The sequence below is a fragment of the Vidua chalybeata genome, chromosome 21, assembly GCF_026979565.1.
Source record: "Vidua chalybeata isolate OUT-0048 chromosome 21, bVidCha1 merged haplotype, whole genome shotgun sequence".
NCBI lineage: Eukaryota > Metazoa > Chordata > Aves > Passeriformes > Viduidae > Vidua > Vidua chalybeata.
Window position 1 is genome coordinate 4,347,070 of NC_071550.1, and position 16,024 is coordinate 4,363,093.

Here is a 16,024-nt window from a genome sequence, read left to right on the forward strand (position 1 = left end):
AAGAGCTGACAGTGGCACAGGAAACACAAGCAGCTCCTACAAAATCAAACCAGCACTGCTCAATGCTGTGAAAGCACTCCTGAACTTTGCAGTGATTTGTAAAGGTTGGGTAACGAGGGCCTTGTTTCAGCAGTAATCACAACTGAAATATAGAAACACGGAATCACAGCTGGTTTGGGTTAGAAGGGGCCTTAGAGGTCATCTCATTTCAGCCCCTGCCATGGGCAGGGACACCTTTCACTGCACCAGGTGGCTCCATCACTAAACAGGAACTATAACATGGGACCTGTGCATCTCCAGCCTCCCAGGAGCATCAGGAGGATGGACGTGCTCTTGCCTGCATCATACTCAGTGCAGTTATTGCAGCAGGACTGGGGTCAATGCTTCCCATTCCAAATGGTTTTATTTCTGGTTCTGTGCCTGGGAAACACCCTACAGATCCACAGAACATCCAAGGGAGGGAATAAACCCTACAAGAACCTCATTGTGGTCTGCCGCTTCCACAAGAGGGGAAATGGAGGCGCAGGCACTGATCGCTTCTCTCTGGTGATCGGTGGCAGGACCTGAAGGAATGGTATGGAGCTGAAGGAATGGTATGGAGCTGAAGGAATGGTATGGAGCTGTGTCAGGGAAGGTTTAGATTGGATTTAGGAAAAGGTTTTTTCCCCAGAGGGTGCTGGGCACTGCCCAGGCTCCCCAGGGAATGGGCACAGCCCCAGGGCTGCCAGAGCTCCAGGAGTGTTTGGAGAACAGGGGACATGGCAGGTTGTTGGAGCGTCCATACAGGGCCAGGGGCTGGACTGGATGATCCTCGTGTCCCTTCCAGCTCAGGATACTCTGTGATTCTATGATTCTGTAATTTTGTCATTCTGGGCATCTGGACATGGCACGGGGCGATGTGGTTTAGGGGTTATGGTCGTGGTACTGGGTGGATGGTTAGAATTGATGATTTACAGATTCACAGAACATTCCGAGCTGAAAGGGACACACAAGGATCATCAAGTCCAACTCTCAAGTAAATGACCCACACACGAACCCACAATCTTGGTGCTTTTAGCGCCATGCTCTGTCCAACTGAGCTAATCCCACGATTTTACAGGTCTCTTCCAACCTTGCCGACCCCGCGATTGTTGACGTAGAGCGGCCCAGGAAAAGAAGATAAAAGTTTCTAAAAAAAAAAAACCGCTCCGTGGCGATCAACAGCCAGCCCCCCACACACGCCCGGACTACATTTCCCAGCGTGCACCGCGGCGGCGCGGCGGGGCCGGCGGCGCCGGCCAAGATGGCGGAAGGGGCGCTGAGCCCCGGCGTGAACCTGGAGGCGTTTTCCCAGGCCATCGCCGCCATCCAGGCGCTGCGCTCCAGCGTCACCAGGGTCTTCGACTGCCTCAAGGATGGGATGCGCAACAAGGAGACCCTGGAGGGCCGCGAGAAGGGCTTCGTGGCCGCCTTCCAGGAGAGCCTGCACTCCGTCAGCCGCGACCTGGGGTGAGCAGCGGCCCCGGCGGGGCTACAGGGAGGGGGTCCCGGGGTGTCCTGGCTCCTCTCAGCGCCCCGCGGGGCCGTTTGCACTCCAGGGGAAAGTTTGAGGCAAATAAATGCGAAAATGCTACGTTTTGTTCCCCCCCCCTCCCCCCAGCACTGTGCGCGTTAACCCCTTCGTGGTGTTCTGCTCCAGAGTCTCCAGAGGGTTGAATATGCTCATAATATTTACCTGGTTTTTGTTCTCGTTTTGTTTCCTCGAAGGGCCTGTCGGTGGTATTGCATTGACAAGGTGAGGGTGTTCGGCTGCAGGGGGATTTGTCTCTATACTTGAAGATTTTGTTAAAAATTAAGACACTTTCTAGGTGCAGACTACTCAGTAGCATCTAAGGGGTTCAAGAATGATCGTTTTATTACCAAAACTTGTCAGGCTGGAAAGTTATCCCAGCTGAGCGTAGTTGCTTTGTACCATCAGGTGTGTTTTGTGTGAGCACAGACACCGCTGAGGCTGAAGACGTGGAGGAAAGTTATGGGCAGAAGAGAGAGGCAGGCACACAGTTTCATTCAGCAATTTTGTGTATTTAAATTGCAAACCCCTACACAGACACAGAAACAGAGTACTCCATGTACACTTAGGGACAAGGTTTAGTGGTGGACTTGGCAATGTGAGGTTTATGGTTGGATTTAACAATCATGAAGGTGTTTTCCAGCCTGACTCAGTGATTGTCTGTGTTGATCCCACCACGGAGTTGCTGGGTTTGGCTGTATCCTCCTGGGAGCCATCAGCACTGTCCAGAGAGGTGTCCCCAGGTGCTTGACCACCCCTTCCCAGGACATCTTCTGCTTCAGGGTCTTGTGTGTGAGAATTTCTTTCTTGTAGATTAAGAGGCCTTGCTGATTTTTAGCTGTGTTCATGGTAATGTAATTTGTTACCCACTTCTCTTCTGTTGGGAAAGGTGATGGATAACCCTTCTCATGAATGATGCTGTACCCAGCTCTGGGGATAGGTGTTGTGTCCCTTTGCTTTTTAGTTTTCAAGTTGAGGAGGCCTCACAGTTCAGTGGAAGCTGAGCTGTTCCTTTGGTTATCCTTCTTGCCTGGCTCTGTGGCCTCCTAAAGAGTAACCAGGTATAACCTCAAAAATCTCATTCCCAGACAATAGATAACAACTCAGGAGCTGGACTCGGATCCTTGTGGGTCCCTTCCAACTCAGATTATTTCAAGAACTGGCCTATTCAAGTAGCAAGGGAATACTCCAAGGTGTGCTGAAGTTAATATTACCAATGGATTTTTATGTAGTGAAAATATTGACTGGTATCTCTGTTCAGCAGCTCCTCAGTTATTATGCCTAGTCACGCTTGTTTTATTGTATTCTTCTGTCAAGGAGTATTAAGCAGATTTGCAAGTGTTCACAGCACCAGAGGACTGGAGAGAATGTAGGCCATGAAAACTTCAAGGAATGATGATTAATAAAGGAGAATTTTGTGTTAGTAAAGTCTGGAAGTCTTTTAACTTCCTGTTCCCTGATTGTTGGGAGTTTATTTTTGTAACCTTTCTTAAATGTAAATTGAGATATTTTGGATTTTTCTTTACAAATGTTTTCATAAGCTGCCTTTTGAGTGCTGCATTTAATTTAGTGGAGGTTCTGAAGTTCAGACTTGGGTGTAGCACTGGGCAGTCAGAAGGAAAAGCACTTGATTAGTCATGTCACTTGAAAAACTGCTTTTTATATCTGTGCAAAGTGGCCAGTCTTTCTTCTACAGTTGATTAATGCAAGTTTGAAAAATTGCTTAACTTTTGTTATGATTAAATGTTGTGTTTGACAAATGAGATGTGAAGCAATGATAGATCGTTTCACAGTGAGGGATTTTTTCATGGGAAAATGGTGCTTATTATGCTTCAGTTGAGTATTTTCCACTACAGATATACAAATTGCTCATGGAAATCAGAAGATCCTTCCTTGCCCTGAGAACTTGGAAGGCAGCTACTTGATCAGAGTAATCACAGCCTTTGCAGGATTGTCTCAAGGCTTAGGACTAATGCCAGTTCTTGTGTATATTTATATGAGGACAATGTTAATTTGGAGTTCTCTAATGAAATGATGAGGCATCTGCTTGCTTGGTGGGTCAAAAAATTACTTCTAGTATTGCAGGCAGTGCTGAAGTCAGAATTTTGTTGTTTCTGAGGGGCTGCTTTGCTCAGGAGGTGCCCTGGGCTGTGAACAGGACCTGCCATAGTCTGACTCTTTCAGGTTCTTCTCAAAGACTCTTGACTTGTACTTTCTCTCTGAAGAAGAGCTGAGCTTAACAACCAACAGACTGCTTCAAATTGTTTGGGTAATAAGAGGGATTATGTTTTAAATCAAATTTGGGACATATTTAAAACTCATTTAGCTACTAAAATAGAATTGGTGCGTGCTGCTGTCCCTGGAGGTTTGCACATCTGCGACTCCCAGCTCTGACTCTAAAAAATGCCCTTCTGCTTTCTCCCAGGGAGCTGGAACGTCTGAGCAACCTCGTTGGGAAGCCCTCAGAGAACCACCCCCTGCACAACAGTGGCCTCCTGAGCCTGGACCCTGTGCAGGACAAAACCCCCCTCTACAGCCAGCTCCTCCAGGCCTACAAATGGTCAAACAAGGTAACAGAGCACATCTGTGTGATTTACTTGTGTATTCCCATTGCATTAGCCACACAGCAGACTTCTGAGGGTTTGGGGCTGCCAAAAGGGCTGACTTTTTTTGGAATTGAGGAGCATAATACATACCTAAATGTACTTTCAAGGATAAAATGGTGTTTTAATTAAGAGGAGACTTTTTCTGTGATACCAAGGTGTGCCCTTGGTCTCAAAGGAGGGGTATTAACTCCCAAGCATTTCCACATTTAGCATCTTATGTAGATATAAATTAACAGTATATTGTGTCCTTGCATCTGGCAGCAAACACTGTAGTGGGATATTAGAACAGAGAATCAACAGCTTATGTCACCTCCAAACTATTTCTAGAAAAGAGTCCTCTAGGGAAGTTGTCATCATCAGAAATCTTGAAGCTTTTTCCCTACCATTTTCTGCCCATGGTCTCAAAAGCAGCTTTGTATTCAGCAGCTTTGACATCCCCCGTTTTCATATCATATATATGGCATTGAATTTTAAGTAGTGTAAAAGAAAAAGGCAGATAATACTAATGCAGTCTTTTACATTTAAAAAATTTAATTGTTTTTGCTGAAACAAACTTCTTTCTCAACAGCATAATTCAGTTTCATAAACCTGTATGTTGAATATATGTAGGATTTGGATAGGTATGTTTCCTTTTCTATTCTGAACAATCTACTTGTGGGTCAAAAATGCTCCTTCATCTAATTTTCTTAAGTAAGTAAAAGTGGCATTGCAATTATTGCTGGCCTCTGAGCACTGTTATGTTTCAGATTGCCTGTTCCCATCCTGATTTTTTTGAGAATGCTTATTACTTTTTATAGAAGTATGAAGATGAGTAAGTATTTAAAAGCTTTCTTAAAGTTATGTTTGAAATACTGTAAGCTGTTAAATACAAAAGATGGATTAATTTCTGTTACAATAATTATTAGTAGTAAGTATGTCCAGAGTTGTAGCTTTTAATACCCTTATGCAGGACAGCAGGAGTAAGCAGGAATAATAAATCTGAAAATATTTAGAGCATTAAAAGAAACAGTTCCACTTTAAATTATTTATTATGATACATGAGCCAGGAAGACTTTGAGAGCACACAAATACTTTGTAGGCAAATTCTTGTTATACATTGAGCCAACCATTCTAATATTATTCAGATTTAAGATAGGATTCTGCAATAATGTTTGTAGAAATACCACAATAATATTTGTACAGTAATGGGTCAGAATACAAATATGTGTTAGTATTTTCTAAAATCAGCAGAATTTGGCATTGAGAGAAATTTGGTATGATTGGAAAATGGGGGACAGGAAAGATTTTTAAGTGGAGATTTAGTAATTGAGAAAATATTTCATGTTTGCTTGTGTTCCTTGCTGTTAGCAGCAGATTATTGGCACTGAAGAAAGAATAATTAATTTGCTACTTTCAGCAAAAGCAGAAGTAGGAAAACTTATAAACTTGTAAGGCAGTTAAGTCTTCAGGGATTTAATTACTTCTTTAGGTCATTATTCGAGTAAACTCAGGCAGTAATGAAATAACTTTACAGAGCTGTTCTAATGTAGTTTTTTATTAACTTAGAGTGTTATGGAGCTTTGAAGAGCAATTTTTTGTAATCCTGGATTCTGATTTCAGAAAGCTGGAAGTTTTAGTCTCTTGTGCACTCATACTCACAAGGAAATGTTGCAGGAGAAGAACAGTACCTTTTGTTTTAGCTGTGAAACAGAAGAGACAGAGATAGAAGAAGAGAAAAACACTGGCTGAGTTGCAGGAAATGTGTTGCCTGTGTGAGAGTGTGAGCTGCTGGCTTTACCACCACACATCCTTCTGTTCCTGCTTAATTCTTCATTGCTAAATACACTTCTGGAATAAGAGTTATTTCATTACTTCTTCTGGCTGCCTTCGATTCTTATTATGTGTCTCCTGTTTCCAGCTGCTTCGCAGGGATGGTTTCGAAGTGATGGTCTGTCAATACACTTTAGATCTGCCTGCATTTAATTTTTAATTTGTGACCCCTTTGTGGCTTGCCTGCTTGTATTTTTGATGAGCTGAGATAAGGGCATTTTCCTCTGCCTTTGATTGTTCATGCATTACTGATGGCATGAACAGCCCCATGGCTGCCAGGGGAGGAGACTTCTGGGGCAGTGGTGCCATTCCAGAAGAACATTCACGAAATACAAAGAAAATGAGTGCACAGGCTGTGCTGCCTGTCTCAATGCAGTCTGCTTGTTTTTAAGACATGAGGTGACTGTTAAAAGTGACTTTGAGGACAATAATAAGTAAGGTTGGTAATAACTGGGCTACCTATGAGAAGCAAATGAGTATTCAGTATATCAAAGCACTGTCCTGTGATTCATGAGATACTGAATGTTAGAATAGCTGGTTCTTTCTATTTACAGCTTTGCTTTGATGTTGGGTCCGGCAAATGCCTGATTTTGTTTGGGTCTTGGATGCATGCACAAGTTTTTGGTTTAAGTAGCAGTGCTGGATGTGAAATGGAGTGAAGATCATAGTCACAGACATAAATGGAAAACGCTGTGTTTAAGATGTGAGTGTTGGCATAGGAGATGAGACTAAGCTGACACTGGCTTGGTTTGTTACCATAATTAATACTTGGAGCTGTGCTTGGTTGTGTATTTGGAGAAGACCCTCTTTCAGGTGCAGATTTACTGACCCCTTTGGCTGAGTGCAGTAGAGATGAGTTGCATTTAATTGTGATTTCACAGCTACTTGCCCTGAACCCTTTTTTACTGCTCCTGTGAGTCACAGCACTGGTTCCTCCATTTCTAATTGTAAGTTTACCTGCTTCAGGAGTAAGGAGAAGTCCAGTGGGAAGAATGAAAACTTCCCTTACACAGAAATGTGTTATCTTGGCAGTGTTTGTTATTTATGAGCACCTGCTCTCCTGATATTTACTCATTGTAGTTTATCCAATAGTTTTGCAGATGGTAAAGTTGTCTGTGTAATGGAAGCAGCTGTTTGGGAACACAACAGCTTGTCAAATGCATTAATTGCATACACACACAGCTGTAAAAGAACTTTCCTTTTTCAGGTGTTTAACAGCTCTCACCAAGGCATAACTGAGAAAAACAGGAGGTTTAAGTTTATTTTATTGCAAGTGACAGCTAAGTGGTTTTTCTTCTTTGCTTTAACCTATTTTATGTATCAGTAGAAATCATGGAAGTGAACTACTTTGCTGCCTGTGGGGTGCATGGAGACATGCAGTAGCCTTGGAGCAGTATTTAGGTCTAGTTGATAAATTTCTTTTCCCCTCCTCTTCAATTTTATTTAAGAAAACAAGTTATCTTTATTACAATTGAAGTGCTGTTTCCCAGAAGGATCCATATGTACCCTCTAATGTAATACTGAAGATACAATATTAGATAAGGTAGAAATGAGCTATTATTCTGCAAGGTTAATGCAGAGAGATTATTATGGGTAAGATAGGATGTGTGGAGATAGCAGTAGTTGTTTTCTCATGGACTATCTCTGTTGAGTCATTGCATTTGAATCCTGGGTTTAGTAGTTACATACATCTTGGAAGTTGATTTTTTTGGTTTTGTAATATACTGCTGTGCCTGAGCAGGTGAAATCTGAGATGACAGCAGCAGCCAGGAGGGCTCCTGGTCAGGGTGTGTGTGGTCTGATGCTGCCTGGAGCAGTCAGGACTGGGTCTGCAGAGGCTCTGCCTTACCCCTCATTGCAGCTGCCTGCTTCTTGCATTATCTTGGAATTCAAGGGGAATCACCACAGAGCAGAAGGCATCAGCTAAGCTTAGGTTAAAGGAAGTTTTGAAAGTCACTTTCTAGACTGAAATACTGATTAAGTTGTTTTTTTTTTGTGTGTGTGTGTGTTTTTTTTTTTTTTTAAGAGATATGACCTCAGATTTGTGGTAGATACTGCAAGAACTCTCTTCTCTTGCTCTTCAGGATGCTTCTGTGCCAGGGCCCTTGTGCCACCCTTCCCTGTTCCCAGAGCTGCTTGTTTCCTGCAGGATATGAGACCACCAACTCATGAAAATCAGCTTCCTTTACTAAGCAACTGCCTCAATATTGTTTCTTAATATTTGTTCTCAATATTGGGCGACAAAGAGGTTTTGTAGGGGGAGAAAATACTTGTTGGTGCTGTGATTAATCCAATCTCATACTTCCCCACACATTAAATGTTCCCTGAAGCTTTTGGTGGTGTGGTCACTTGATCCAGCTACAGTAATGCTGTTGGTCAGAGCAGGTGCAGGTTTTTGGAACCCAGGAGTGTCAGCTCATTCTTTGAGGGGTATAAACTTTGGGTTTCCATCTGCAGCTCCAGGGAGGTTATTTATGGCCTGCAGTGTGTACTTGCTCATCCTTTGCCCTTGGTAAAGTGTTCCATGCCCTCGCCCTGTGGGTGCCTGAGGCAGTGCCTGTTAAGGGGTTTCCACTGGAACAGAAAACAGTGTATTTCATGTCCACTGAGCAAGGAAAATGCTTTTTTGGGCAGGTTTCCCTTCTCTTGCTGGAATGCTGTTTAGTAGTTCATGCCTTACACTAGAGCTTTAACCACTGTACAGGTTTTTTGCTTGTTTGTTTAGGTGAAGGGTGTGTGCAGAATGGATCAACTCCCAAACCAACGCTCCAGAATTACTTTCAGCCAGTGAAGGAAGGCTGTGTTTGTTGGAGAGCAGCAAACTCAGTCTCCCTGCATTACTGAGTGACAGCAGCATCAGCTGAGTTCACTTGCTCAAGTAAAAATAGTCTTCTGCAAGTCATCTTTCCTTCTCCCCCTTCCTTTGCAGTGAAGGGCTTGTGTTCAGATCTTCAAATAATTTTAACAGCAGTAGAAGTGGGGAAATTGAGAGCAGTTGTAGTCTTGAACAGGTGATGTTATTTCAAATGTTTTCCTTGACTTTTAACTTCACTGAAGTGCAGTGTTGCATCCCCTGCTGTTTTCAGAGTTGTGTTTATCCATGTGCTTTACTCCAGTTCCAACTCTTCTTGAACCCATGTGTGGGGGTGTGTGAGGGGTGGTGGTATTGTTTTATCTTCATGAGATGCTGCTTACAACACGTGATAACCGTGTGTTTGGGAAGGCTGGTTCTACTGCTTCAAGCAGGAAGCAAAAAATCAACTATTCTGACTTTGTAACTTTTTGGGGAAGTAGGGTTTCTATAAAATGATTTAACTTACTTATCTGGGAAAAGATTATTTTGGCAACTTGGATAAACTTTACAATATCTGTGCATTATAAGTTTTCTAAGTGAACAAAGCTGGTCAGGAGTCATCATAAATTTATTTGAAAGTAATATGCTGGGAATTACAAAATGAAAAAAGTTACTGTTGATCTGCATGTGGAAATAGGCTAAAAATGTTTGGATTTAAATTTGTTGCTTCATAGCTTCCTCTTATTTTTACATAAATTTAAAATCGAACTGTTAAGATTACCATTAATGAGTTAAAATGATTTTCTGTCACATGACTGAAGAGAAAAGGTATAGATAGGTTTTGTTTATTAAATTATTTTGATATGTTCCCTGATAAATTATTTGTATGAATTGTGTTTATTGTAAGGCACAAAAAAAAAATCAATAGAGCATGTAGAGAAAGACCAGACTTGTTACAGCTGCACTTGGTAGCTTAGTATTGATTAGACACAAATACTGAGTTTAATGACAATAAATGACATTAAATGTTAACCATGATAGTAGAGAAGCACTGCAGAACAGGAAAAAAAATCACCTTATCTTGATTGGAAAGGGACATGTTCATTCCAAGGAACATTCATTTTGAATTTTGGGTGTGCTCAAAGATTGTGACTTCATTGTAGTTTTACAGTAGCATGGACAATGTAACTGGATTATTGTGTTGGCACTTTTTGGGAATTTCAGGCAGGTGGCCAAAACGTCCTTTCAAGACTTTTTTCCCTACAAAAATGCAGCATTATTATATTGTGACATCCTGTTACGTGTTGATCCACAGATTCTGGTGGAATCTGATTTGTAAGAGCAGAATCAGAGCTTCCTAGAGGGGGCTGCATTGGGAGCCCCAGCTATGGGCTCCTTTCCTGTGCAGATCAGCCACAGGAATTTGTATTCCTGTCCCTGGAGAAATGAATGGCACAGACTGGTGGGTTTTGTACACTGGACACAAAATAGGAGCTGGGCCACTTGGATTCTATTCCTGCTTTTCTCACTAATTATTGTAACCTTGAACAGGACACACTAATTTTTACTGTGCCTCATTTTTGGTGCAGTTAAAAGAAGATAATATCACTTAACCTACTTCTTGGGACAGTTTCTAGTCTAAATGTGTCTCAAGTGCATTGGGTTCTTTGGACAGAAATGTTTTGTAGGTGCCAAGTATTATATAGCCAGTGAGTAATGTTGTTTGCCTGGCAGTCTGGAAGAATGTCCTTTATGGGCTTTTAATTTTGTGTGTTTTCGGGCAAATATCTGGTGAAATGCCCTTGCTGTTCAGAATTACATTAATGTTCTGGTTTTTCCTTTTTTTTTTTAGTATGACTGGGAAACAGGTGGTTACCTCTGTGCTTCCAACTGCTGCAGTTATTAATTACTGCTCAGTTGTCTGCCTGGAGAATACTGACTTTTCTTATTGCAGGGTTGATTTTAGTGAGAGGCCATGGCAGAGATGGCAAATTCAGGTAGTGTGGAAATTAGCCTTGATATTATAATGATGGGAGAGGAAAAGCACTGCAAAAGCTGTGCTGAGGAAGAAATTGTTTGTACCAAAATGTAATTTCAGTAGCCCATGTGTGCTTTACTGGAGAAGGAAAAAGGTGGGACATGAAATTTTTCTGAGGGTCTTTGAGCTCTGCATTGATAGTTTAAAAAAAGAAAGTGGATATAGTGAGAGGAGAAAATGGTGAAAACCATAAGGAAAACAGGGAAGCTTATAATAATAGCAACAGCAAAGGGAGAATCACCAGCTGCAGCTTGTTAGCCAGGGTTTGTTTTCCCTGGAGATCCTGCCTAAAGCAGTGTCTGGGGCATTAGAGATGGGTAACAACAGTTTTGTCTTCTCTTTGGAAATGCATCTTCCCTCCTCAGCTGTGAGTTCTTGGAATCTTCAGCTCTTGGGCTCTCTGTTGCTTTGCCTTTGGTTTTAATGTTGGTTTCTGACAAAAGTTCAAGCCAGGGCTATTGTAACTATTTTATTGTTAGGTATAAAAGTGGTTTTGATGCCTAATAATGTGACTGAAAGGAAATGAAAATTGCCAATGTGTTTTTTTCATTGCACTGTGGAAAGTTATCATGGCAGGTGAGAATTTCCTGCATATGTTGACTTGTGCTACTAGGGAAGTTAGTTGAATTTATTTGACATTTTAGTAGACTGAGGTTACCCTGTTACTTCAGGAAGAGAAGAGTTATGAGGAGTAACTTGTTGCTTTAAAAATGAGAAATAATTAGCCTTTGGTTCTGACTTCTTTTTGCTGCATAGTTTGAATGTTTTATATCTGTGATCTTCCCAGAGTTATCATAGTAATAATTCACACCAGGATGCTGTTGTGAAGTCAGGTTATGTGTCCAAACAGAATTGCTGTTCTTACTGTTTTTTTTTTTTTAGAATATTTTGTTTCAAATCTGAAGCAGCCTGAGAGCAATGTTATGGTGTTTTTCTATTGTTATGCCTAGTGTTTGTTATTATTCAACAGTATTTTTCTAGGCTCTGATCAAAATAATGCTGTAAGCAGTACCAGTCTCACTTTTCCTAATTATGGGAAGTGATCTATCAATAACACACTGTTATAAATCACAGCCCCCTTGTCAGCTGGTGGGAATTATTTAATGCTTTGCAACACCTTTATTTGCTAATGAGTGGGTTTTTTTTCCCTGTTTCTTTGATAAGTATTAATGTCCTAGCTGTTAGCCTATTTCAGGATGGAAATGATTGATGTGGCTCTGTTTTAACCAAAACACTTCTGCCTACTCCTAGTTCTTCCTCCTCGAACTCCTTCTTTCTCTCTGCAAGAACTCCTCATACATTTCATGCCGGATGGCTCAAATATGTAATTTATAAGGCAGTGATCACTTTCCCTTTCTAAATTGTGTATCATGGTCATCAAACTGAATTAAAACTGCCTTGTTTTGTATTGAGTTTGAATGCAGCTAAGCCAGGCACAGACAGAAATGTGGCTTGGGTAACTCACAGTACAGCCACCAGAGCAGCAGAAAAGGCTTTACTTGCAGAATCTGAGCAATACAGCAAAGTATAACTGGAAATCTATGTTGTCTGGGGATTAACTGATGATTATGCAGGACTGCAGAATAAGAGCAGCTTTGAGAGAAAGCCTCAGACCCTGCATGCCTTTGAATTTCCAGTTTTTTTCTGCCTCAGCTCTCCATTCTCTGGCTCAGACTGACTCGCTGCTGGTGAACAAGCCTGATCATCTCGTGGATGGTGCCACCATGAAAACACAAAGAATGTTTTCAAAAACTCAATGTCCTTTCTCGCTTTCTTTGAGGCAAATTAAAGATGTTTGTAAAGCATTCGCTGACCTTCATATGAAGGGCATTCAAGGAATATGAACACTAATATAAAATAACTGATGCAGGTGATAAAAATCCCACAGGTATTCTTCCTATGGAAAAGATGTTTTGTAGCTTCTAGAGGAAATCAAATAAAATGGAAAATATAATGATGTCACCCTGTTGCTCTCTACTTTTGTTGTTGTCAGGTCTTTTATTGTGACTGTTATTTGGGTTTTTTAATGCAGAAATGTATCTGTATTCTTCGAGTTCTCTTTTGAAGTTACTGAAGTTGTCCCCCCCCAGACATTTCACAGTGGATTTATTTGTTTGAATTGCATATAAACAATGCTCAGTTCGTCCCCATTGTATCTTAATCTCATGCTGTTGATAATTGGGTAACAAAACATGGAGATGGGTTAACAGCTAATAAAATTGAGAGTAGTCTGTGTGAGGAACTGTGTAAGCATCTAATCAAAACTGCATTTCTGACCACTGGTTGCTGCTTTGTGAAAATGTGCATTTGGCAAAAAGGTGCAAGCAGTTTTTAGTTCAGCAGGAGCCAATACTGAGCTGCTGATGTTGAAGGTGTGTAAAGCAGAGGGTCTGTGGTGACCCTCAAAATCCCTTGTCTCCTGAGGTCGATGCAGACTGGTTTTTATTTTCCTGGGAGGGAAGAGTAATCCTGCCCTGGACCCAGGGTGGTGTGGCAGCTGGAGAATGTGAATAAGAAATGACAGACCATTACTGGATGAGAGCTGTAGGCTGTTTAACTCTGTGCCTCTCAGGCTTCTTGAGTAGTTCCAGAACCATGTCTTGGCTCTCCTGGAGTCTCAGTGGTGCCATGGTTGGGCTGGTTTGGGGGTTGGTGGGAAAATAGAGAAGAGATCAGAATATGATCATTACTCACATTGCTTCACTCCCAACTCCATTTGCTGCTGGTGTATTTTCTTGGTATGAGCTAGCATTTAAATCTACTAGAGCTGTCAAATCCTGAAGTTCTGGAAATAAAGACACTTATCAGTACATGTTATCATGTCCTTTGCTGATACAAGATTAGCCCAAGCATTTATAGCAGTTCATTTAATCTAATTTTAAAGTGCCTGAATGTAATGATTCTTGCAGAAGAAACAAAAAAAACATGAATAAATCTTTTAACCACTGACACTTGTTCAGTTACAGTGTATGTGGAAAAAGCTGTCCTCTGAATTAATAAAAGAAGATTTAATGAAAGCTGATTGATTGTACCAGGTACTAGTCTTTCACATTTTTTGATCTTTTCAGAGAAAGATCAAAAGTTTCTGTATCCTGAGCAGCAGTTATCTTGTTGTGCTCTTTTGTGAAGTTCTTGGCTTGGTGTGAAGCATTCAGTCATGCTTTAGAGCTGCACTGAGTGTGCTGAAAACTTAAGCCCTCAAGTTAAAATGCCTAAATCTGGACTGGGTGAGCAATCTGAGAGGAGAAATAGCACATGGCTGCAGTTGCATGATTGCCTGCTCTTCTAGAGAGTTAAAAATGCATTTCTTGGGGTGTAATTTTTTTATATGCTCATGAATTTGCTTGTTCTTAGATACCTCTTCTTCAAAAGCTCATCTGCTGACAAGCTGACAGTAATAACAAATATCCTTATTAGATAGAATTAGCATGAATCATCATTATGAGAAGTAATGACCATGGTGAAATGCTAAGAGTATTTTCAAGATTACCTCAGACTTGGTTGGCAAGCAGGGTATAATGGCTACATCTTACAGCACGTAATAAAATCACAGAGGTCTTTGATGTTCAGAGTTGTGCTTTGGAACAATTAGTTCTATTCAAAACCAGTGGAGTCTTGATTAATTTGGATGTTGCATCTGGATTCTCTAAGCTCCTGTAGCTGGTAGTGGCAGAGTACTAAAGGTGCTCTGTGTGCTGCATGGGCCATTAGACACAAAGGAATTGCATCTTGATGTGACATTTTACAGTATATTCTAAAATAGATGTATTTACTTCTCATTACATTAAACTGCTATTCCTAGGGAAATCAATATTGAAAATACCCACTAAAAGCCTCCCAGGATCTGCAAGCATGCACAAAAAGGAGCTGGATGCATGTGCTATTACCCACAAGTGGTGGGTTAAAGTGAATTATTTTAATCTTTTCGTGTCAACATCAATTCAGTATATTTTCCTTATTGCACCAGCCTGTTACTGCTACGGAAAATACAGAGAATGTGGACTGGAGCAGCAAGAGTCCTCAGGTGTCTTTAAACTGTTTTAAGCTGCCCATGGTTTGAAAATATTCAAGAATCTGTGATATGAGCTGTTTGACATTTTTCCTATTCCAAATGCTCAAAGGAATAAATCTACATAAAGAGTGTTAAAATGAGAGAGTCTTTGCGACAGTGTCTGGATCTCAGAATGTTACTTTATTTCTCTTTTGGCTGACCACCATGATAAAACAGCTGAATCAAATACGTTCTTTTATGTATAAAATATATTTTTTGGGTTTTGACAGCTTGTTTCCAGTTTTAGTCTAATTCAGTTTGAAACAGCTGTTCCTGATCTCTGCAAAACAGTTTTCTGATGGAAATCATGACATTCTCAACTACTGCAGCATTACTGGGCTCTGCCTCATTTCAGATGGTGGCTTTTCTTTATGGAAAAAGAATTCCTCATTCAGAGAAAATGTCACTTTTGTATCAAATAAGCTGCAGTTAAAAAGATAATGGCTTCCTCCTCCCTCCGAGGTTATCCCTCAGTGAGGGTGGATATATGTTTCTCTTTTGAGAAAAAACATCCCTGTGTGTTTTACCATTAGTTAGATTTTTATTCTAATGTTCCCTGCCCTACCCATCTGCTTTCAGTTGGGTTCTATTTAGAGTCTTCTCTGCAGTTGTCTCTGCACTAAGACTTAACAAGTTCTCTGCTTTGCCGTCTGCTTCAGTTTTACTCTGGAGTCAAATCTTGTATTTTCAGAATTTTCAGTGTAGCATTTTCAGTTTCCTCGGTGCCATCTTTTTTTTTTTTTTCCTCTTTTTTTTTTTTTTTTTTGGCTGTGCTATTTGATGCTTCTTCCAAAGCTGTTTGTAGAAATTGCATAGATCACAGAGCTGATCAAGTCTGTAAGCTCTTTTGTGCCTGATAAAGCACCAGCTAACCTTTCATTTCCAATTTTCTGGTTCTTTTGGACACTCTGCATGTAATATGGAGTGAAGTTAATAACTTTCAGCTTAGAAGAACTTGCTGTGTAGTTGACTCTGTGAACATGAGTGTGTGATGTGGACTTCCCAGAACACTTCTGATGGGGACGATGAAGATTTTGGGAGCAGCAGCGTTGCCAAGTTTGTCATGGGACTGGAGAGATCCATCCTCCTCTCTCCTCTGGCTTTAGCTTGCTGGATGAGTTTTCATGAGTGTCTTTGTTGTGCATGTCTTTTTCCATCTGTAAAATATCTAACTATA

At 41.0% G+C, this 16,024-nt stretch overlaps 1 protein-coding gene across 3 annotated transcripts in view; it reads left to right on the forward strand.

The window, feature by feature from the left end:
• Window positions 1-1,251: 1,251 nt before the first annotated feature.
• MED27 (mediator complex subunit 27) overlaps window positions 1,252-16,024 on the forward strand; it is an 83,358-nt gene continuing 68,585 nt past the window's right edge. For all 3 annotated transcript variants that reach the window (XM_053962319.1, XM_053962320.1, XM_053962321.1), the window contains exons 1-2: window positions 1,252-1,488; window positions 3,975-4,119. In XM_053962319.1, coding sequence (XP_053818294.1) covers window positions 1,283-1,488; window positions 3,975-4,119 — 351 coding nt within the window. In that variant the 5' untranslated portion in view covers window positions 1,252-1,282. The remainder of the gene's footprint in view (window positions 1,489-3,974; window positions 4,120-16,024) is intronic.